Raw genomic sequence first — 24,286 nt, 5'->3', positions numbered from 1 at the left:
AGCTAAACACGATATGTTGGGGTAGAGTCAACATGGCTTTTGTAAAGGGACATGATGCCTCACCAATCTATTAGAATTCTTTCACGGTATCAACAAGCATGTGGACAAGGACAATCCAGCGGGTATGATGTACTTGTACTTTCAGAAAGCCTTTGACGAGGTCTAATTGGCCACAGAAGACCCAGAGAAAGCAGGCCTAGTGTGGCTGAGAAAGTGGCCACCAAGGGCACTAGAAGTAAAATCCCCTGCAATGCCATATCCAGGAGCAAGAGAGTGCCATAGAGGTGAAGACATGCTATAAAACCCTCTTTTCTTGTTTTTGAAAAACATTTTGTTCTGCTCATCCCTAATAAGGGCTCTGCAAACCCTAGGAACTCCATGGACTACAATCTGAGAACTAATTATTAGAGCTGGACTATTCAGTATCTATAATAGTCTTAAGAATTTAGCCTTTTTTTGACTAGGAAGCAATTCATGACTCCATCTTCATTTTTCTTTGAATGTATTTGTTCTTTGTAAGTATTTGCTGAATAGTTTTGATGAATAATGTTCAGCATATGGATTATTTGACAGCTGTTCTCTTTGGCTCTTTACTATTCACAGTGTGTGGTCAGTCACCTAAATATTGTTTCTGCTCCCTGTTGGATGACTAAAGCTTGTTGAATAGGGGAATAGTGAATAATGAAGAACCAGCTTCTCGTATGAATAAACATTATGTGCTAAAATGCATGAAACTGGATTCACAAACAATGAATAATGTGAGTCTATGAGTCATAGTAAACTGAACTACACAAGTTTAATAAAACATTATTAATGAATCCGCTTTTTTAAAGTATTCCACCAGCTCTACTAACCCCACCAAACACCTGTCAGCTTAAAACAGTTATTTTCACTACTTCCATTAGGGCTAGATTTGAAGTGGCAATCTAAAGGTGAAAGGCTCAATATTCTATTACCAGTCTTGCCACTAATTCTCACAAACCCCTGGTTGACACCAGACTATGGAGGTTTGGCTCTTGATTGCAGTATGTTCCATTACAATTGTTTTCATAATAGCATCTTTGGAACATTTCAAATGCCAGGCTTGTAAGGATCGGAACTGAACCTATTTACAGTTTATCTACATTTCTATTCCTACGATACCATGAAACAGGATTGGCATTAAAAGAACATTGCTTTAACTTGACTGGTGAAGTACCATATTTATTCAGAGGGTTTATGCCTCAGACGTCCATGTGCCATTAATGTTGTTTACAACACAGTCTAAGGTTGTGTGATAAACTCACATTTAAGTACTTGAACTTCAGTAAAGCATTTGACATGGTACCATGTGGGAAATTATTCGTTAAATTAGGAAAGAAGGGGATCAGTACAAGCATTATAAGGTGGACAAGGAACTGGCTCAAGGGGAGGAAGCAATAGCTTGTGCTAAAAAGTGAATTATTGACTAGATGGAGATTGCTAGTGGAGCTCCTCCTCCTCCTCCTCGGGACCAATCTTATTCAATATAATTGTTCATTACCTTGCCACAAACAGGAGTGTGCTAATAAAATTTGCTGCTGATACAAAGTTGGGGCGCATTGTCAGTACAGAGGAAGATCAGAATATTATGCAGGAAGAGCTGGATGACCTTGAAGACTCCCATGACAGAAATGGGATGAAATTCAATAGTACAAAGTTCAAGGTCAAACACTTGTGAAAAAGGCAAATGCGATCCTAGGATGTATCAGGTGAGTCATTTCCAGTAGAGAGCAGTATTAATCCTATTGAACAAGGCACTGGTAAGACTTAATTTGGAATACTGTGTACAGTTTCATTACCTGTGTTCAAGAAAGGTGAATTCAAAATGAAAGAGGTACAGCGAACAGCTTATTGGATGATAAGGAGGGTCTGTGTTAAGAGAGGAGACTGGAAGAGCTTGGCTTGTTTAGTCTAGCAAAAAGGCATCTGAGAGGGGATATGATTGCTCTCTATAAATGCATCAGTTGGGTAAATAGCAGGGAGGGTGAAGAGCTATTAAAGTTCACGGAGAATGCTGGCACAAGCAAAACTAGATATAAACTAGCCACAAACAAATTCAGGCTGACAATTAGAAGAAGGTTTCTAACCATCAGAAGGATGAGATTCTGGAACAGTCTCCCTATAGGAGTTGTGAGGGAAAACAATTTATTTAGTTTTAAGAGAGCTGGACAAATTTATGAGTGTGATTGTATGATGGGCTTGCTTGTGGTGGTAAGGGGAGACAAGGCTCAACAGTGTTGGAGTTCACTTTTGGTTTATGTCATATGTCCTAAAAGCTCATACTTTGGTATTTCATCTAGCCATCTCCAGGGGTCAGGAATGGATTTTATCTCCCCCTTCCCTCCCCCAGTGTATTCTGTTGGGTTTCTTTTAATCTCCTTCCTCTGAAGAATGAGGGATGGTCACAGCTAGAGATGGCACATAGGATGGGGAGGGTCAGGGCTCTGAGGTGGCACTGAAAATTCTCTCTCTCAGGTGCTTGGCTGGCTGGTTCTTGGTCACATGCTCAGGGGCTAACTGATCATTGTATGTGTGGTCAGGAATTAATTTCCCCCTAGGTCAGATTGGCACTTACCTTGGGGGATTTTCAGTAGAGTTATGTCTGAGTCAGACGGGACCATGGGCCAGATTCTCAGTTGATGCAAACTTGATAGTCCCATTGAAATCAAAGGCCATATGCCAATTTATACCAGTTTGCCTATCCCAGTCTCTTCTAGGCCTCATATGCTATAAAATAAAACTTAGATTTGTCATTTTGGTAATTTATATTGAAGTAACCTATAGAATCCTAGAGGTGGTTAAGTTTGAAATACTAGTCAGGTTTATTTCTTTCTAGTCAGGTTTATTTCCACTGATGTGCATTATATCTGCTTAAATTTATAAGGCAATTTTTGTTTCACTTGATGATTTTCCATTCAGCATCTCCACTTTGTATCCCTCAGTTTCCCATTTAGGAACTCACCTTTTTTTATCATGTTGAGGATTAAAGAGAGAGAATTAACCTGTTTTAGTGTTCCTTACTGAAGTCTATCAGGTTACACAGCTCCACCCTTGAGAAACTCAATTCTCCTTTAAAAAGGATGGAATCTTGGTAAAGTAGCAGCTACAGTTCAGATATACTCAATCCAATATTTGAAGCGTGAAGCATAGTAAAAAACATAAACTGAATCAACATATTACAATAATCCATATGGAATGGATGAAAGCATCAAATTAAAATGTGCATAACACAGAGATATATCTTCAAATGGAGATTTTCCCCAAAGCCTCTCACTGTGATTATATTTCAAATTACTTCTCATATTTAAATCTTGCTGTCTAGTTAAAGTTTTTTGCTCTCTGATGAGATATTTTCCCTTAATGTATTATCCCAACTGATTATTCTGTAGCATCAAATATGACTTTCTTTCTCTCCTGGTTTTGATTTAGCTTTGGAAACTTTTTAAATAATCATTTACAGTAAAATCTGTGTTATCCAGCACTTTACCAACCGGAAAACTCTATAAACTGGCATTTCTGATCTTCATTGAAAGCCCGGTTTATAGTCCAGTTGGTGCGGGCCAGGCAGGCTCCCTAGCTGGCTCTGCATGGCACCCCAGAAGCAGCAACATGTCCCTACTGCTCTTAGGCTGATGGAAGGACACAAGGGGTTGAGAGTGTGGGAAGGGGTGTGGGGCACAGGCTCTGGGAGAGAATTTGGGCGGGAGGGGGTTCAGGGTGCTGGATCTGGGCAACGCTCATCTGGAGCAGCTCCCCACAAGCGGTGACATGTCCCTGCTGCTCCTAGGTGGAGGTGCGGCTAGGCGGCTCTTCCTGCTGCCTCCTCCCACAGGCGCTGCCCCTGCAGCTCCTATTGGCTGCAGTTCTCAGCCAATGAAAGCTGCAGAGCCAGTGCTCACAGCGGGGCAGGAGCAGCATACAGAGCTGCCTGTTATGCCTCTGCCTAGGAGCAGCAGGGACAGGTCGCCGCCGAGATCCGGCACCCTGCACCCCCTCCCTCTCCCCAACTCCCTGCCCCAAGCCCCCTCCTGCACCCAAACTCCCTCCCTCTTAGTTAACTGGAAATTTTTACTTACTGGAACCCCCCGATTCCCTGAACATGCCAGATAACAAAGCTTTTACTGTATTTAGGAAGTGTAATTACCATTAACCATTAAAAATGAATTTATCAACTTTGTTTATGCAATAATTCAGGCAGCATTTTATTTCTATTTGGAAGGGTAATAGAAGTTACAGGATGATCCTCCTTACAAAACGTAAGGCATGTTTCTGGGTTTTCTTAAATTGAATGACAATTCTGTCATTACTCATATTAACAAATTAAATGCAAGTCTAGAACTATTAATATTCAAACAAATGTGATCGTTTTTGTTTATCCATTGGAGATTGTGGATGTAGCTCTTCCAAGCATTCACTAGTTTTGCAGCCTGTGTTTGTTTATATACTAATATTGTATACCAAATCAAGCATTACTATTAGACAGTTCTCCTTGGGCTACTGATTTTCATATATCAGTGGACTCCATGGGATTACCTTAGGTAGCCCACTGATACCCGTACTGGGACAGAAGAAGATAAGGTCTCTCCCCAGATGATAACTTCAACCCATAATAAGAATAATAAAATATATAGAAGAAATCAACTCATTTAAATGGGTTAGCTCACATTCAAGACTCTCCAAAGAAGAATTTAAAGTCACTGCTGTCCTCCCAGTGAACCGACGGGGTAGATTAGTGAGTGACTCAGTGGTTGAGGCAGGTTAGTGGAGAATTAAGTTATTCAACACAGAGTTTCACTATTGGGTCAAAACGCAGATATTCCGTTTTAATGCAATAGGTAACAAATTATTACCCTTGTCTGCAGCAGGGCTTGTTGGGTCCTAGAGAAGGGGCTGGTGACTGATTAAGATCTACTTAGTATTTTTCTCTATAAGAGGCAAGAATAAAAAGCCATAATTCCGGTCACAAATGAGCTCCCTCAAAATATCTTAAGGCAAAACTCTGTTACAGATTTTGTATACAGTATGTTGTGTTTGCTAATAATAATAATCCAGTCTCTCTCACTGAGTCCATTCCACGAACACTTAGGGAAAGATTCTCACACTACTCCTTGTGTTGTTTCACCTTCATGGGTACAACAATTTTGCTCCAGGTGTTTGGCAAAATTTGCAGTCTCATCTTACCCATAGGTTTCAGAGTAGCAGCTGTGTTAGTCTGTATTCGCAAAAAGAAAAGGAGTACTTGTGGCACCTTAGAGACTAACCAATTTATTTGAGCATAAGCTTTCGTGAGCTACAGCATCTGATGAAGTGAGCTGTAGCTCACGAAAGCTTATGCTCAAATAAATTGGTTAGTCTCTAAGGTGCCACAAGTCCTCTTTTTCATCTTACCCATAGACTCTATAGAGGCAGGAAACAGTGCAGAATCTAGCATATCAAAGTGACATTATGACTGTCCTCCAAATCTTTGTATTCTATATAATACATTCTTCTCATATGGTTTCAAGCCAGCCCTTTACATGGGGCACAGAGTTAGAAGAGAATGATTTAGGTTTCATTAGCAAAAATGTTTTCTTTGTGATGGAGCCTTGAAATTGTGTGGTCAGTAGAAAGCCAGAGAAGGAATAACCTTTAGGAAGTGAATCTGTCTGAGAACAGAAATGGTATTTTACTGGAGGGATTCATTCAAGATGTGATGATCTGAGAATAAATCTTTATTGGGTGATATAATAATTGAAATAAAGGCAAAATATGCTGAAAGATGTTGATTTCTTTTTGTTTAAAAGATAGCTTCACTTTGATCATTCCTATTTACGCTCATTATTTAAGAACATGCCATGTGGTATTCACTGCTGAAAGTGATATTCCCTGCAGAGAGAGCGGTGTGAGCTCCTGCTGTGAAATCAAGCTAGTCCATTACTAAACACTCCTCCCACTAGAAGAGATTCTCTCAGAACCTGAATTGACTTGCAGTATCTCCTAGGAAAAAAGGAAACTTTTGAGCGGTCACTACTGTATCCCTTGCTGTTTTCTTCCTATTGCTCTGAGCTGTAATGTAGAAACCACCTGGCCTTTTCATTATCTTTATAACAAGGTCCATGATCAGAAGTGATAGCTAATATTGTGTAGGTCTGGTAACACTGACTTGCTGTGGGATTCGTTTTCTTTTAACCTAATTTGCTGGATACATTTCAGTCCTTGACATAGCAGAAGGTCCTGCATTTTCCTTTGATTTCTGGTGCAGCTACCCAGTGTTGTCAAGGCAACCAGCATCAGTGTTTTCTTTCCTACAGTAAACTGAGGCTCAAACATTGTAAGCCTTAAATCTCACTCATTTCTTGTAATATGTAATTCACCAGTATGCACAAAGGCACAAAGCTATTACTTTTTTATTGGCTATCATGTCATTATAGGGAACAACTTTGTGCACTAGGGAGAATGTGTATATCAAAGCTTTTAAAGTTAAAATAATTCTATAGCATTTATGTCCGGTTGTGATGCCTCAAGGTTACAAGGGACTGTTTTGTACAGACAGTTGTTATACTTCTAGTGTTTTAGCAATTACAGTTGTGCTCTACTGCTAATTTGTATGTAAACAGTTCACACATATGCTTGTTCTTGTGGTGCAACCTTCTCATGACTTGACTCATGACAAAAACAATAGGTCATAAATATTTCACAGTGGGAAGTCTGCTCTAGCGACCTATCCCAATATTTCTTTTTGTTCTATTCAGTGGCAGTTCTGCTGCTCCTCTCCCAATTTACAGTGCCTTACACCAGCTGAGAATCTGACCTCTGAACCTTTCATGGCCTAGAAACATCCCCAGGATATCTTCATGCTAGCAAAATGTCATCACATCATAACATTGTGCTGTGACACCCCAGTGCAGCAGCCTTCCTGAAGAGAAGACCAGCTGGCTTTTATTGTTTCTAATAACGTTTTGTTGCTCATGGTGATTTGGGCTCTATTTTAAGATAAACAACCAAAGCTTTGGTTATCATAATATAAAGCTTCTTAAAAATCAGCTACTAAAAATCATTTCCTCTTTTACTCATCAGCCATTCCCAAGTTCTGTATTTCTCCTGCTACAGTGGCTGATCTCAGTAATGCTCATGGAAGTGTAAGGAATTCAGGACATTGCTCAGCTTTAGATGTTTGTGATGTCAGCCACTGCTGCACAGAAACCTGAACCTGAATCTGGCTAGGTAAAATGCCTTTTGTACAGTCCTAACTCTCATTGTGTGACACAGTTAACAAACACTTGGGGGCTGTGGGTAAGCCCAGAGTCCCAACTGTGCTCCCCACAGAAATGTTGCATTTCAGCAGGAGCTGAGATTATTACAATTCTGCTCTACTCAGTTGTGTGGCCTGTGGAACTCAGAATGAGTCTAGACCTTTTATCCCCATCCTTTTTGGTGGAGAGTCCAGTCAAGTATTTCCTAATAGTCATATATTAAACATGGGTCTTTAGAATTTACTGAGCCATACTAGAAAATGTAAAAACATAAGAAGCAGAAAACATCAGTTTTTCAATTCTCAGTCCCAATTTTGACCTAAAACAAATCTGAAGCTGTTAGTTATTTGTTGACTCTTAGATGGTTCCAAAAATACTTGAAACATTCCATTTTTAGAGCTTGATTTTGAAGCTGATGGCAATTTTGCCATTGGCTTTAATGGGAGAGGGCTGTTCGCCACCCTAATACTGATTAATAATGTAATAAATGACAAATTAATCAAATGAAAATATCCAAACTTTACTGAGATTATTTAAACTAAACTTCCAAATCATGTGAGTAGTTCTGAATGGAGGGCTTCCTTAGCTAAGAAGCAGATTATATATAGAGTCTGCCTGGATCTGCTTTGCTTGTTATTGGTGGAATAAATGTAACTATTTCATTTACAATATATATCATGGCTCTTCTCTTGTAATCAACTGCTATTTTCGCAGCACTAGGTCTAAATTATATTAAATTAGGGAAAATAATATATTTAATTTCCTATATTTTACAACTTTCAGTATTGAACTCCTTTTTCTTTTAAGTTTAAAAATATAGTCTTTCACTACAAGGACGTAAAATTTTCTATATGTACCTCACTCTCCTACCACATGATGTTCAGAAGTTGGCTATGTGAAAAGTAAAAGCACAATATTAGATCTTTGCTAGAGGACTTTGAGAATGTAAAGCTTACCTCAACTCTTCATCTGTGTGTTATGGCTGTACTTTTGTGAAGGACTCAATTGTGTACTTTTGTGAGGGACTCCCCTGGATTATTCAGAACAGATTGGTCCCACTTAGCTGGTTTTGTTTCATTGTATCAGATAATCATTTCCATGGAGAAAAGTATAAAAGACAATGAGTTAGGAGTAGCTATTTATTGACAAATTGGCACATTTTTTGCAAAGGTCAAATTTAAAGAAAATAAAGCACCTCCCCTCTTTCAATCACTGGGATGTGGCAAGTCATGCATTTGAATCTAGCACTTGCACAGTCAAGTGTACTGACCTGATCAAGCTGAAATGCATGAGAAAATGTCAGACTGACAGACCTTTGGCCTATACAGTCACGCAGCCCAAACAACACCTTTCTTGTGAATCAGACTGATTTGAATAAGTGAATATCAAAAATACTGGGTTCTATTTCCCCACCCAAGTAAGGTTAGCTTATTCTTCAGGAAGACAATAATGCCCACATGAAAAATGGCTATTTTCAGGATCACTTTTACTATGTACTGGATGAGTAGGAAGGAGCAGAATTGGCAGGGGGCAATTTTGTTTGCATCTAACAGAAAGAACAGAAAATGAAAATAAAAACAGGGACGCAGATGGGGGTTTGGGTGACAACTTTTAGAGGTTCAGCCAACTCTTATCAAATTATGCCTGAACTAAAGGTTCCCACGTGCACGTTAATGTAGTCCCATTTCATTCAGAATTACGCTAATGTGCACTAGGGAATTTTTAGTGCATGCCAGCAGGATTCACATGGGCCATTTAGTGTGCAACGCGCTGGTGCACATTAGAATTTACATCCTTTCTGGTGCATCCTAAGGCACCATGTAGACATGCCCAAAAAAGATTTGTACGTGGTTTCCTAATATGCAGTCATGAAATTATGGACAGTGACACTTCAGCATATTTAGAAAGAGGCCTGAAGAACGTATTTCAGCAAAATGTAAGGCTTATACTGAGGGGAAGAATGATTGGCTTCAGCTAAATATATTTTTCAGAAATATTTGAGGGTTTTAACTCTGTCTTCTTCCTGAATGAGTACTAAAGTTTCTAATGAAGTTACTTCCCTTTTGTGTCAGGATTCTGTAGAAGCTTTCTTTGAGATACAGTCTTTCGTTGTTGTGTGTGTATTTATCTGTGTATTGTTGCTTCCAACATACAAAGGAATACTTCTCTCAATCCATATTATGGAACTGTCATAAATATAAAGGGAAGGGTAAACCCCTTTGAAATCCCTCCTGGCCAGGGGAAAGCTCCTCTCACCTGTAAAGGGTTAAGAAGCTAAAGGTAACCTCGCTGGCACCTGACCAAAATGACCAATGAGGAGACAAGATACTTTCAAAAGCTGGGAGGAGGGAGAGAAACAAAGGGCTCTGTGTCTGTCTGTAGTCTTGGCCGGGGACAGAACAGGAATGGAGTCTTAGAACTTTTAGTAAGTAATCTAGCTAGGTATGTGTTAGATTATGATTTCTTTAAATGGCTGAGAAAAGAATTGTGCTGAATAGAATAACTATTTCTGTCTGTGTATCTTTTTTGTAACTTAAAGTTTTGCCTAGAGGGGTTCTCTATGTTTTTTAATCTAATTACCCTGTAAGATATCTACCATCCTGATTTTACAGGGGGGATTTCTTTATTTCTATTTACTTCTATTTTTTATTAAAAGTCTTCTTGTAAAACACTGAATGCTTTTTCATTATTTTCAGATCCAAGGGTTTGGGTCTGTGGTCACCTATGCAAATTGGTGAGGCTTTTTATCCAACATTTCCCAGGAAAGGGGGAGTGCAAGTGTTGGGAGGATTGTTCATTGTTCTTAAGATCCAAGGGTCTGGGTCTGTAGTCACCTAGGCAAATTGGTGAGGCTTTTTACCAAACCTTGTCCAGGAAGTGGGGTGCAAGGTTTTGGGAAGTATTTTGGGGGGAAGGACGTGTCCAAACAGCTCTTCCCCAGTAACCAGTATTAGTTGGTTGTGGTAGCGGCCAGTCCAAGGATAACGGGGGTAATATTTTGTACCTTGGGGAAGTTTTGACCTAAGCTGGTAAAGATAAGCTTAGGAGGTTTTTCATGCAGGTCCCCACATCTGTACCCTAGAGTTCAGAGTGGGGGAGGAACCGTGACAGGAACATACATTGATGTGAAGGGGAGTTATGCGCATGGATTATATTGATGATAGAAAATATAATACCTTCAGGTCAAATTACACCATAAGATCTCCAGCAAATCTCAAATAAGTTACTTATAGTTTTGTCTGTAACAAATAAGCGAGCATAGGGGATTCTCTCTCTCTCTCTAAAGAGTGGTTTTACTCTGATGCTAGAGCAAATGGAACAAAGGAGGGGGGAAGTGTATGATTTGAAGAGAACAGGACATTTTTAGCATAATACAGTACTAAGTGCAATCCTTTTCCCTTATATTGGCTTAACACAAAGCAAATGCAAGTGAAAATATTTTCCAGACTTTACAGGGAATTACTAATATTACACAGTAGCCACAGGAGATCTGGAGCCACCAGGATGATGGCTGGATGCATGAATTTTGACTGGGACTTAGTAAATAATAGAAAAATATAATTTTTTTAGTATTTTATTTAAAATGTCAGCAATTTTGAATAAATTATCTAATTAATATGATTTGATCAGTTCTAATTTTGGCACATATATCTCAAGGTGGTTCCAGGTCTCATAATTAAATATTTTGGGAACCAAGTTGTGTCGTGAGTAGAGAGGGGAAGGTGATCCATGAGAGGTCTCTTGCTAACAAAACTATGATAATTTGTTAATAAGCACCCAAAAGTGCTATAAGCACTGTATAAAACATAATAAAGACATAGTCTTTGCCTCAGGGAGCTTTCAATCTAATTAGACAAGACAGAGGAAGAGAGAGACACATATAGATGGGTATAAAAGGTATCAATGTAAGAAAAAGCCTGTTAGAAGAGCCTGATCTAAATCTGAGGAAAAAAGGAGAATTTGCCAAACTGCTGAACTTAATCAACAATGATTGCACATTTCAGAAAGAAATAGATGTGAATACAGACTTAATAAGAAAAAGTAAAGAACAAGTCTAGGGAGGAAAACAGAGTGAAAGTCTTATAGTTAAAATGTATGAGCATATGAAAGAATGTTCTAGTTATGGAAAGAGGCACAAACCTAGACAATGTCCAATGTATGGTCAAACCTGCCATATCTGCAAGAAATAGAATCATGTTGCAAAAGTTTGCAAACAGAGAAGTCTGGAAACACTTAGAAATATACATTTAGTTCAAAATTCAAAAGTCTCAAAGAGGATACCGTATAAGTAATACAGAGCTTCAGTTGTATTTATATGATTTAAAATTAGAATATCAACTTTCTAGAGTTTATGAAGGTAACCAATGTAATTGAAGATGATATATTTTAAATAAAATTTTCCTGTAACAGAAAGCGTAGCAACAGATTACCTAGGTTTTTTCAAGATTATAAGGAAAGGATTAACTGTAAATATCGGTCAAGTTTGTATCAAATGAATTATTGTGATAGAGGATCACATCAACTACCTTGTTTGAAATCAAATGTACACTAATGTAGAAATTGGGCTTAGAAATTGTAATCTTACGATGCCATGACTAATAATGGTCAAGTATGTAGATTAAATTGGAGATATTTAAAATAGTTACCTGCAAGACCAGACTCAATTTAAAGAAGAAATTATATAGTACAGCAATCTGTCTTGAGGCACATCACTGCTAGGTGACTTGTCTTTATCTTCAAGGATTTAAAGGAATATAATTTCCTACACACACACACCTCCTTACATATTATTTGCACATACACTTCACAAAGACTATGATGACCAGTGTGACACAGGCTTTCAGTAGAGATCTTACATAACACTCTTTGAGGGAACTAGTATGTAAATACCAGACCCAGAGGATCCCTGTAACCCTATTGCACCCTTCTGCCAGCTAGCATCAAGAGGTCCTTGGGTCACAATGTTAAACATTCATCTTGTTAGTTCCATCCCCCCTTTCCCCTCATTCCTCTTGTCGGTGCAAGTGGCTCATCCTCCCTCTTTCCCATTGCCCCTCCATGCTAACTATGCCTTTGTTCCATGCTCTCTGCACCATTATAGATTTAAGACCAATGCCAACATAAAAATAATCAGCCATGCAGATGGTGCCCATATTACGTGGTGTTGAGAGGCAGATAGATGTATTGCCATAGAGTGGAAAGACATGCTCTGGCATGGTTCTGGAGGAGGTGAAGGAAGGGGGCTTCATGGCTGGTCCTATCTCTGAAAGTGGTTTTCACAACATGTTCAGCCTTAATGGCGTATCACAACCAAAAACCTGGATATGTCCCATACCAAGACATAATACACGCCATTAGATATACCACTAACATTCTACTAACATACAGTATGTGCCATAAAATGCAGCAGTCCCTATTGCTTTGATTGGGACTCTAAAATCTTGGATTAACTGTTGTGAGCCTGGCTTTCCAGCACAAATGTAACTGTGACTTATGTAGTTTTAGCCTGAGTTAGTTTGACCTACTATACAAATTTAGGTTATTCCATTTGATAGCTGGAGCAAGACATTTTACCTGAAGATATATGCTGTAGAGACATCTTATAGGGGATCTTGCCACAAAGATGTGCCGTAATTTCTTTATCGCAGAGTGGACAGGGAAAGGAATTGGCTGGTTGGGGAAGAGCCAAAGATGTGAGCAACAAACCAATGGAATATAAAAAAGGATTGCCCAAGAGTCTGGTTGAGCAAAAGCGGGTTGTAGCAGCAGCTCTTGGCGGAGGGTCAGGGCTAGATTTCATTTCCCTTCGCTCCTGTGTGGATTATCCACATATAGCCTGTCCTCTCTGACTTTGCACGAATGATGGATTTCTCTGCAGCCAGAGTACGTCCTTTCTGGATATCGTAATGAGATAGACGTGGCCATCTTCTAGCTGTTTGTCAGAAAAGATCACTCCCTACTGATGTGGAGGAAAGCCTTATCCATCTTGGATTTCACCCAAGCTATTCTCTGTGGTGGCACTGAGCTCCCCGTGATAGCGGGAGCTTCAATACTGGCCTGTAGTGCAGCACAGTCCCTATTATGACCGTCTTTTGGATTGCATTAGCACTAAGCGGCCACAGCTGGAGACTCATTGTGCTAGGCATGTCCAAACACATAGTGAGAGACTGTATTCCCCAGATTTCTTGCAGGCCAAGTGGACAAGACAAATAAAGATTCAGAAGGGAAACTGATTCACAGAAACGAGAAGTGACTTGCACAAGGTCACGTGGGGCTAGATTCACAAAGGAACTTGGGCATGGCAATGCTGAGTGTCACCCTGCTTAACTTTTACATGCCTAGAAAAAACACCTGGTTAGCACCTAGCTTCTTATAATGCATGGGAGACATAGGACCCTTACTGTGGGATTCACAAAAGCCAGCATGCTAGGCAGCTCCTCCCGTCAGGTAGTCAATGGGAGACATTAAGCCAAGCACTGTGTGCTCAGAACTACCCCTCTCTTGGAGTTAGATGCCTATAAAATTATTTGGAACAGAGGGACTATAGGTCTTCGACTTTCTAAGCTAGTGCTGCAACCATCAGCTATAGTCTTTTGTTCTTTCCTTCCGCACCTCTCCTGTGATTTTCTCATAATTTATCCAAAGTGGAACAGCTTCAATGGGAGAATCTGAGGGAGCCCCACATCAGAATACTGAATGAGCCAGTGGTTAGGGCCCTCACATGAGAAGTGGCAAATCCCACTTCAAATCTCTTCTCCCTTTCAGGTGGAGTGAGACTTGACCTGGAGGTCTTCCTACATTCCCGGTGAGTATCGTAACCACTGGGCTATTTTTTGGTAAACTCACTTATCAGGGGCTGATCCAGTAGGCAAGGACTGAGTTAGGTGGCCAAACACCTCTCTTCCCCCAGTCATGAATCACACAGGGGCTTAGGCAGCTGGACCCTTGGTGTAAGGTTGCAGTGCACATGCTCAGAGGCAGAAACATAGGCACCTAAGGGAAATTTTACTGCAAGAAATGTAGGCTCTGTGTGATTTTATGTACCTAAAGGATTCAAGGACAAGGACTGATCAGGAGTTTTGTGAATCCCAGTGGGCCTGATTCTGGGATTTTAGGCGCCTAAAGTGGCAGCTAAATGCCTCAGGCCTTATGTGAATCTAGCCCTTAGGAGCTCAGTGGCAGAGCTAAAACTAGTGCCCTGTCCACTAGATCATGCAACGTCACACTGAACAAAGACAGTATTAACTGCTGTTTCAACATGTGAAGAGGATCCTTAAAGGCTTTTTAGGGAGAAGGGTTTATGCATTGTAGAAAGCTGTTAATATTGCTTTCTAAATAAACAACCATAATGTGACATGAGCATATCCCTAATAGATGAGGAGGTGATGATGATGTTGGTTTGGAAGAAGGTCCTGCTATGGGCAGAGGATGCTATAATTATCCACCGTGGCGTTTCTTGCACTTTCCTCTGAAGCATCTGTTGCTGGCCACTCTGAAACAGGATACTGGGCTGAATGGACCACTGGTCTGACCTAGTTTGGCCATTCTTATATTAATTTTCCACATTCCTGCTTTTAGGTCTGTGCTAGAATATAGGTACTGGGGTGAGGATAGTTACTGAATTATGATTATTCTTGATGATACAGCTTACAGAAACAGCTACTTCATTTTGCATTTTAGAGATGATCTGTTCCAATTACTTAATATCCCTACTTTGCACATTTAAGGGCCTGCTAACTGATGACATACAAAGTTACAAATTCATAAGCTTAATAAGTGGTGTGCACTGATTGTACCAACCGAGTACAACTCTTTCAGTTCACTGTCATTTTTAAAGAGAAATGTACTGCTCTTTATTTTGAAAAGGCTGCATTCTGAATTCTGTGAAGATAAAAATCTCATTACTAAGGTGTTCAGCAAAGTGAGGTATTTTAATAACATAGTTCTTCAATAATCTATGCGACCATTACTGCAGAAGCTGTAGAATCTTAGGGCTTTTCTACAAGCAGAGCTGCACCAATTTAATGTGTGTGATTTTAACATTTCTTTAGTTAAACAGATGCAAGTCTGTGTAGACACTGATTTCAGTTTAAACCAGTATATTTTAGGTTATGTTGATGAGGAACAGTGAAAGAAGTCACTCTTTAACTGAAATGAGTGCCTACAAAGGGGTTTGTACCAGTTTTAACTAAATCAGCTTAGCTAAGGGTATGTCTACACTGCCCACGTTCCTGCGCGGCCGCAGCAGCTCTGTGACATGGGCAGTGTACACACACTTTATCACCAGGGGAGAGCTCTCCCAGTGATTAAAAAAAAAAAACAAAAAAAAAACCCACCCTGAACGAGCAGTGGTAGATTTATCGCCAGGAGCACGGCTCCCGGCAATAAAATACTGTCTACACTGGTGCTTTTCAGCACTCAAACTTTTGTTGCTCAGGGGAGTGTTTTTTCACACACCTGAACGACTAAAGTTTTAGAGCTGAAAGTGGCAGTGTAGACACAGCCTAACTGGTGCAAATCTGTGGGTAGGCCAGGCCTTAGATTATACAGTCTATGGACCATGTCTTTCTGTATGTGTCTACAGTGTCTAGCACAATAGAGACCTGATTCTGGATGCACAGTTAAGAGAAGGGGGTATGATGAGCCTAACACACATCTTACAGCAGGGGGTGGGCAAAATTTTTGGCTTGAGGGCCACATCAGTGTTGCAAAACGGTATGGAGGGCCGGGTAGAGAAGGCTGTGCCTCCCCAAACTGCCTGGCCCCCGCCCCCTCCCACTTCCCACCCTCTGACTGCCCCCCTCAGAACCTCCGACCCGTCCAACCCCCCCGCTCCCTGACTGCTCCCTCCCAGAACGCCCCGCCCCAACTGCCCCACCCCCGGGACCCCACCCCTTATTCAACCCTCCCTGCTCCCTGTCCCCGGACGGTCCTGACCCCTATCCACCCCTCCGGAACCTCACCCCCTATTCAACCGTCCCTGCTCCCTGTCCTTACTGCCCTGACCCCGATCCACACCCCCGCCCCCTGACAGGCCCTCCAGGACTCCCATGCCTATCCAACCGCTCCTGTTCCCTGTCTCCTGACTGCCCCCCAGGAGTTCCTGCCCCTTATCTAACCCCCCCGCTCCCCACACCTTTACCATGCTGCTCAGAGCAGCAGGACTTGCAGCCGCGCCACCTGGCTGCAGCCAGCTACGCCACCGCGCTGCCCAGAGCACTGGCGGCATGGCGAGCTGAGGCTGCGGGGGAGGGGCTGGGGGCTAGCCTCCCTGGCTGGGAGCTCAGGGGCCAGGCAGGACAGTCCTGCAGGCTGGATGTGGCCCGCAGGCCGTAGTTTGCCCACCTCTGTCTTATAGCAACCAGGCACAAATATACTCCCTACACTTTACTGAGCACTGGTGCCTCTTGGGTGCTGTTTATCTCAAAGGGAAGGCCATGGACCTATCCCTTGTTCTTCCCACCCACTAGACCTGGCAAATGCTGCATTATCCTAAGGGGAGACACACTCAGTATTCTGTGATGTACAGCAGGGTATTTTGTGCTGCATTAGGGTATAAGGTAGTCTTTGTTTCAGATCTAACCTCTAGTTCCTCTTTGGTTTTGCTTCACATACTACAAAGGCTAAACTCTCCTCTCTGAGCCACACTTCTGATTTCTTCAGAGCTCTTCTGCTCTCCCTGTGTGGAACCCCTATTATCTTTTATTAGTATTAGTTTGTCTTTCTTCTTCCTCCCCACACGGATTGCCTAGTGAACCCATTCCATTCCTGAAAACAGTCTGATTCTTTCCTCCAGCTGGTAGTTTGATATTAGTGAGTGGTTTACTGTGGAGTCGGAAACAATTAGCACTTTGACAACTGACCAAAAAAATAGAAAAATAAATGCCCCCAAGTTATGTACTCAGATCACACTGAAATATCTTGAGTGCTCAGTTCACTGCATCATATACTTGCTAAAGTCCTTATGGTCTTTTGCCCTGTCTTTTCCAAAAGATCATCCATGATCTGCTAATCATATTAGGCTTCTTTTGGGAAAGGGGCCACGCTTCTCTGTGTTTGTAGAGCATTTGAAATAGCACATTTTAGGTGCCATCATAAAATCATCATTTCAGACTCCCTTTTGCAGAGATTATTGGGTGGGAGCAGGGAGAAGGACACATACTCTCTCCCTCCCACCCCCCAATTATTTACCTTCTTGAAAAAAGAACAGAAACTATGTAATAAAATAGCCTTGTCTCTAGATGTGAACAGAAGCAGCTCCATGCAGGTGTGTGCTGCTTCTTGTATTCTGCTATTATGTTTATTTGCAGAATTATATATAGCAAGAAGGATTGATGCAACAGGAAAACACATCAAACACAAAAGATTTAATGCTCGATCACTATAGAATTTCCCTTTCCAGGGCTGCTCTAACCAAACCTAGAAAACAAAGATCCAGAAAAAGATACAGGAGTTACAATTAATTAATTCTACAGAAGCCCTTTCTCAGCAGCATCAGCCATCTTTCTCTACTTCAGACAGTCTCTGAGCTGCCTCTGTGAAGTGGCACAGCCCTCTGAGTAGCTGCTATGACATACTCAGGACACTGACTGACCTAGTCTTTGAGCCGCTATCACTTCTTTGCTGGCGATACCTGAATTTCTTGTGTTCTGAGCTCTTTTTTATCTTCTTTTCTTTTGAAGTTTGTTACACAGTACAGAAGGTTAGTTTCCTCCTGCTCCAAGCATTCAAAGGAGAGACACCTTTCCCCAAACTTGTAACTTCAATTTTGTATGTATAGCTATTTGCCCCTTGCAAGAGAAACATTTGTGTATGTAAATAGCACATTAATTTACAAATGTGGGTAGCTAAATACAAAATTGTGGGAATAAATTATTGTGGGCCAAGCCTTTTGGCCCAAGTGAAGATTGTGGGAAACCCTGAATGCAGAGAGGGGGTGGAAGGATGCAGAGAACTGCACCTTTAGCATGCTGCAGAAATATGCCCTTTCAGGGCTCTATCTGCCATACTATGGCTAATGCTTGAGGTACAGGATAGGCTAGATGAGGACTGTGTGGCTTTCTGAACAGTGAATCTGTGTCTCTGTTGCAGGGGAATGGGGAAATGTGAGCCAATGGTAACTATAATCCTAAGGGTGCAGCCCTTTTGGAGAGACTTTTGTCTCGATCGTGGAACTGTTTTGCATAAAGTCTGTTTACCTACATGTTGTGTGCAGGGGAGGGAATTTGAATTGCCACCATACTTTTATAGACTGAGTTATGGCCCCTTTGAAAATTTGATCCAAAATGTCTATAGTAAGCAGTCTCTAGAACAGGGGAGGGCAAACTTTTTGGCCTGAGGGCCGCATTGGGTTTCTGAAATTGCATGGAGGGCCAGTTAGGGGAGGCTGTGCCTCCCCAAACAGCCAGGCATGGTCTGGCCCCTGCCCCCTATCTGAACCCCCCTGCTTCTCGCCCCCTGACAGCGCCCCGGCAACCCCTGCCCCATCCACCCACCCTTCTCCCTGACCGCCCTCGGCCCCACCGCCCCTAACTGCCCCCCGCCACCCTATCCAACCCCACTCTCCTTCCTGACTGCCCCCCCCGGGACCCCTGCTCCCATTCAAGCCCCCTGTTCCCTGCCCTCTGACCGCCCCAACCCCTATCCACACCCCCAACCCCTGACCACCCCCTGAACTCCCCTGCCCTCTATTCAACACCCCCCACCCTCCGCTCCCTTACCGTGCTGTCTGGAGCACCGTTGACTGGCAGCATGGCTGCACAAGGACAGGCAGCCATGCCACGCAGGTCAGTGCACCGGGTCAGGCCGGGCTCGCAGCTGCACTGCCCCCAGGAGCTTGTTGCCCAGAGCATTGCGCCGGCAGCGCAGTTGGCTGAGGGGGGAACAGCAGGGGAGGGGCCGGGAGCTAGCTTCCCGGGCCAGGAGCTCAGGGGCCTGGCAGAACGGTCCGCGGGCCAGATGCGGCCTGTGGGCCATAGTTTGCCCACCTCTGCTCTAGAAAATGGGACTGCATCCCTAGATACTTCAGAAAACCTGTCTTTGAGCAATTGCTTGAATAAAACTAGCATAGTGATTTTGATTAACCGGTATCACCTCAAAAAGACATAAAAAGAGGCAGTTTTGATCCTGCTGCCTTTTGACCTATAGCCAGCCCCCACAAGTACTATGGATTCCTGTAGATTAGCCAGCAGGAATAAGGAACTTGTTAACTACATTGGCTATCATAGTCTTATTTAGATACCCTTTCCTCACTCAGTGTAGGCAGACTGTTTAGATTCCTATTTCTGTGATGACTCATGATGATTTAGTTTGCAATTACAAAAAAAATGATTATGAACTTCAGTAACAGCTTTTAGTTTTCAGAGGAAGATCATGTCTTTATAACACAGAGGAAGCAAAAAGCTTGAACAAGGAGCTATATGTACTGTTAACTAAGATTATTACAACCTTTCTATGGCATGAGCTAATAACAAAATGTTCTCTTTCTTTTTCAAAGGTTTTGGGATGTGTGCATAAAATCTACAGTGCACATTGTTTCTACTTCTATATTTAGTCCAGTACACTTTTTAATGGTTGATTTTATTTTTGTGCAAAGTTACAAAATCTTGCTTTCATTTCTTTGTGCCTTTGAATGCTCTTCACAATACATTGTTATGAACTTTATGAACTCAGTATAGTCTTATTGCACCCTCTAGTGGCTAGCAGGCCTCATTCTTGAAGGAAACCAGCACACCACTTTCAAAAGACAAGTGTTGGAGCTTGAATTCATAACCTAGCTAGTCACTAAAAATCATGGTCTTAATCAGTGCTTAATTTGTAATGAAGGAGGCGCACGGGCTTGAGCAATTTTTTAACTGTTGTAACTGGTGTGGCAAGCCCAGAGGTGCCCGGGGCTCAGCCCTGGCACAAATTAAGCACTGGTCTTAATAAAGACGCTGGATTTATGGCTTATTACAACTCTCTATAACCCACTAACACCCCTCCTCCCACCACCACTTTGTCCTATGAATGGTCCCTTACAGTGTGTGCTAACTACTTATGCTAAACTATCTGTTTGATCTTGTATTTAGCTGTGACATTCTGAGTACCTTTCCCAGACCTGAAGAAGAGCTCTGTGTAGCTCGAAAGCTTGTCTCTCACCAGCAGCAGCTGGTCCAAGAAAAGTTATTACCACACCTATCTTGTCTTTCACAGTAAAAATGTAATATTCTAGTGGATTTGTTAAAATGAAAAATGCTGTACCCTATCAGTCTAACAATACAAGGAGATAAATATCCTGAGTAGTTCTAAATCCCTCATCATAGCACTCCTCTATTGGTTAGCCTTCTGTCACTCACCTCCGCTTGACCCTCTGCCCAAAATGAAAAGGAGAGAGAGAATTGAGAGATGCCTATGAAGCTTGTAACACAAAATTCCACAAGACACAAAGCATCCTTGGTATAAACAAGTGCATCCCCAGTGAGTTTATTGGAGTTGTGGCAGGACTGGATTAGAACCTTAATATTTATTTGTTGTACCCCTCATTCTTTCCCCACATTCTTCCGTTATCCATTTGTCTTCACTCACTCTGTAGTCTTTTAGATCTCTGCCCTGAAGAGCTTACTGTCTTCTTATACAGCACTGTGAAATCACAGTATAAACATCTCTCCAAGAGTGAAACTGGAGCACATACCATCACCACCCATATTGACACTCAGGGGTGCAATTATTATTTTTATTTGTTTGTTTTACATAATATGCCTTTCCCAACCCCTCCCTCTCCCCCCCCTCCTTAGACTTCTCTTGCTGTTTCTCTGGCCTGTCCTGCTTCCTGCTGCTGTCTCTTTTTCTCCACCAGCCTCAGTACAGCACCCCCCTCTTAGGCCAAATTCTGCTCCTAGTTGTAGATTGACTTTGAAGGGAGCCCCTCACTTTTATCCCTTTTAGTCTCTTCGGCTGACTGCTTCCTCATTCCCTTCCCCAAGGTCTCACTGCTCGCCCTCTTCCTGTCCCCTTATGCCTCCCTAGTTAGATTCAAAAGTCTTTTGTGCTTCAGGCATCAACAACATTACATACCCAGTTTAACTTTGAGAAAAGACTAATTGGAGTGTTTGTTTCTCCTAAGTGTTATCAATGAAAGCCCAGTGTTAAAGGAAGTTCTGTTTGTTGGTAAGTGTTATATTGTAAGCTCTTTGGGACAGGGATGATCATTTATTGTTTTTACACAGTGCCTAGCACAATGGGGCCATGACCTGGTGGAGGCTACTAGATGCTAGCAATAAATTAAATGAAATCTGTGGAGTTTTCTTCACTATTAAAAGTTCTATTCCATACAGGTTTTCATACCTTGCTCATCACAGTAGTATCTGAGTGCTTGCCAGTAGTGCATGAAGCAACATGCCTACACATCTGTCACTTGTTTATTCTCTCACCCTCTCCCCACAGGGAGAAGCGTGTGCAGTGGAGTGTCTTGTTTTGGTAGGGTGGTGGGGTTTTTTTGACTAAAAATAAAGCTATATATTGGCAAAACTGTTCACGTGTTTTCTTCAGCCAGCTGTAGTTGAACTAGATATCTGATATGGGATTATGTAGTAGTGGTTATCAGCTACTTCAGTTAGCATGGAATCAGGTTAATGGGGGAGGACACTCAATGCCTTTGAACTTGATGGCTGTTAACAACAGACACTATTAGCCTAGATTTAGTTTAAATAACTCTAGAACTAATAACTTAGGAAACCTAATGCAGACAGAAAATAGGGAAAAGAAACTATTTTCTGTGTTAAATCGATTCTTGAAGGTTGGCTCTAGTGGTTTTAACACCTGTTATTTTTAACCAATATAAGCCATGGCTATTTAGTTTTCTTCTGTGATGCAAGAGTCTGGGTTCCTTCTCTTGCCTGTATCTCACACTATCCTGACTTTTCCTCCACCTCCTTGTCTCGGGAGTATTCTGCTTTTATTTGTTTTTAATTGTTGTAACTGTTGTTTTGTTATATCAACCCGCTGAGATCACTGACTTGTAAAACTGTGGTATGAAGCCTTAAGAGTGAGGAACGCTTTTGTATCATCCTTTGACCTACCCACTAACACCCTAAGCTTCAGCCCCAAAGGTCTGGCCTTACACTGTAGCTATATAGAGCACCGTCCCCAGAACCATAACTGTTTCCACATTCAGAATTGCTTCACTTGGAAAGTGGTGCTTTTGGCACATTTACTGAAGTTATAGCATCATATAGGAATTACTATCCTGCAAAGGACACCAACATGACCATTTGTGTGCCAGTCCCGACATGGGTTTAAATAGGAACTATTACTGGTATAGCAATTGCCTTCTTGCATGAGCTGGAGAGAGAGAGCATGTATGTCTGTCAGAGAAAAATTCTGAGTCTTTAAATTTCCTTTCCCGCTCATCTTACTCTATATTTATTTTTCACTTCAGTTCTACCCCGTGCCTCCCAATTTGTGCAGTTGAACTTACCCTCTGGTTAGTGCCATTGCTTAGATACTTTATGTGAAAGAGCTACAACTAGAAAAGTCTCATTATCTCTACAGTTCAGTCATGTAGTAATAATGACCATCCGAAAGGTGGCACTGTTGTACTATGTTTTCCACCTACTTTACTAATATTCATGAGGGTGGTGTCTGTGGATTTCAAAAGTATTCATCAAAGTTAGAGGCAATCTGTTTTTAAATACATGTTTTTTAGACAAAAGGGTAGGGTGGTTTTTTTTTAGTAGAATTTGTTATGATTGAGAGAAGGAACTGTGGCAAAAAACAAAAAATTTATACAGTATTAACAAAAGGAAAAGTCAGAGTTTGAAGTCAGCTGAGTTGCATGGGTGCAACTGAAGAGAGACTTTGGCCTGTTGTATGAAATCTATCCAGAGTCTTACCCAGGATTAAGTGACAGGTTTTTAAGCAACCAAGCACATTTGGAGTTCTGGAAGATGTGAATTTTTCTTCATAGCTCTAGATTTGGGGTGCTTGCTGCAGTTAAAACTAATATTTGCTTTTTGACTTCCCTCTCACTGTTAATCTGCCATTGCTGCAGAGACACAGGATTAGGTGTAACTCATAGGAAGGCGGTAAGAGATCAGAGGTGAGACTCCTTCCACAGGATCCTACGTTCTTATGAATTGATGTAGATTTGTATATAATGCATCAGGTAAGTTTGTGAAGCTTACAATGCTATCTTAGGGACATAAGTTTTAAGAAAAATATTTTGTAATTAACCTGTCTTTCTTCTCGTTTCAAACAGGAACAACTAGAATGACAAGGAGGCTTTCTTTACAAGCCCACTTAATTTCTAATTCTTTTCTGATTACAGTGGGAGAAACTACAGATGACAACAAGTGAAAGGAGGAAGATAGTCTGTTCAGTTACATTCCATATTATTGCTATTACCTGCGTTGTTTGGTCATTGTATGTTTTAATAGATCGAACTGCTGAGGAAATTAAGCAAGGCAATGACAATGGTAAGTGACTTTATCTCCTTCATTGCTAACATGGCGAGGGAAACATTAGAAATACAGATAGATAGCAAGGCACTTTTTATTTGTAAATATATAACAGGATTATAGGGAATTTGTTTGATGACAAAGCAAAGGACACACAATTCAGTTTACAAACCTGTTTTTTGCTGAATATATTTTCTTTCCTGCAGTGCAAAGAGATCACAGTTCAATGCACCCATCACAACAACTAAACCATTCAGTTCATTCTTTTCATTTTACTTCAATAGCTGGACTTTTTTAAAGCTACTATTTAAAAATTGATGAGTGAAACTTAAAAAGTTCAGTGCAAGTTCAGTTCAGAGCATCCAAAAGATTTAAGCTGCCCATCTGACCTATTGAAACCTCTCTTCTACAAAACTGGGGTAGAAATCTTGCAAAAGGCTTTCTTAGAAGATTTCAAGCAAGTTAAAACTTCCAGACCCAGCAGGAAACGCTGCATGAAATTCACCCTAGTGTAGAAAGTCCTGTGCAGCCCTTAATGTGGGAATTAAATGTCACAGAGGTCCTTTCCTGCATTCTCTACACACAGCTGGATTTCAT

The 24,286-nt window shown here is 41.4% G+C and overlaps 1 protein-coding gene across 7 annotated transcripts in view; it reads left to right on the top strand.

The window, feature by feature from the left end:
* MARCHF1 (membrane associated ring-CH-type finger 1) overlaps positions 1 to 24,286 on the top strand; it is a 482,864-nt gene that overhangs the window by 449,325 nt on the left and 9,253 nt on the right. For all 7 annotated transcript variants that reach the window (XM_084626288.1, XM_084626291.1, XM_084626286.1 and 4 more), the window contains one exon: positions 23,560 to 23,707. In XM_084626288.1, the coding sequence (XP_084482414.1) occupies positions 23,560 to 23,707 (148 nt within the window). The remainder of the gene's footprint in view (positions 1 to 23,559; positions 23,708 to 24,286) is intronic.

Source organism: Lepidochelys olivacea (genome assembly GCF_965140295.1).
Source record: "Lepidochelys olivacea isolate rLepOli2 genome assembly, chromosome: 4".
Lineage (NCBI taxonomy): Eukaryota > Metazoa > Chordata > Testudines > Cheloniidae > Lepidochelys > Lepidochelys olivacea.
This window is presented reverse-complemented; position numbering and strand designations above follow the sequence as displayed.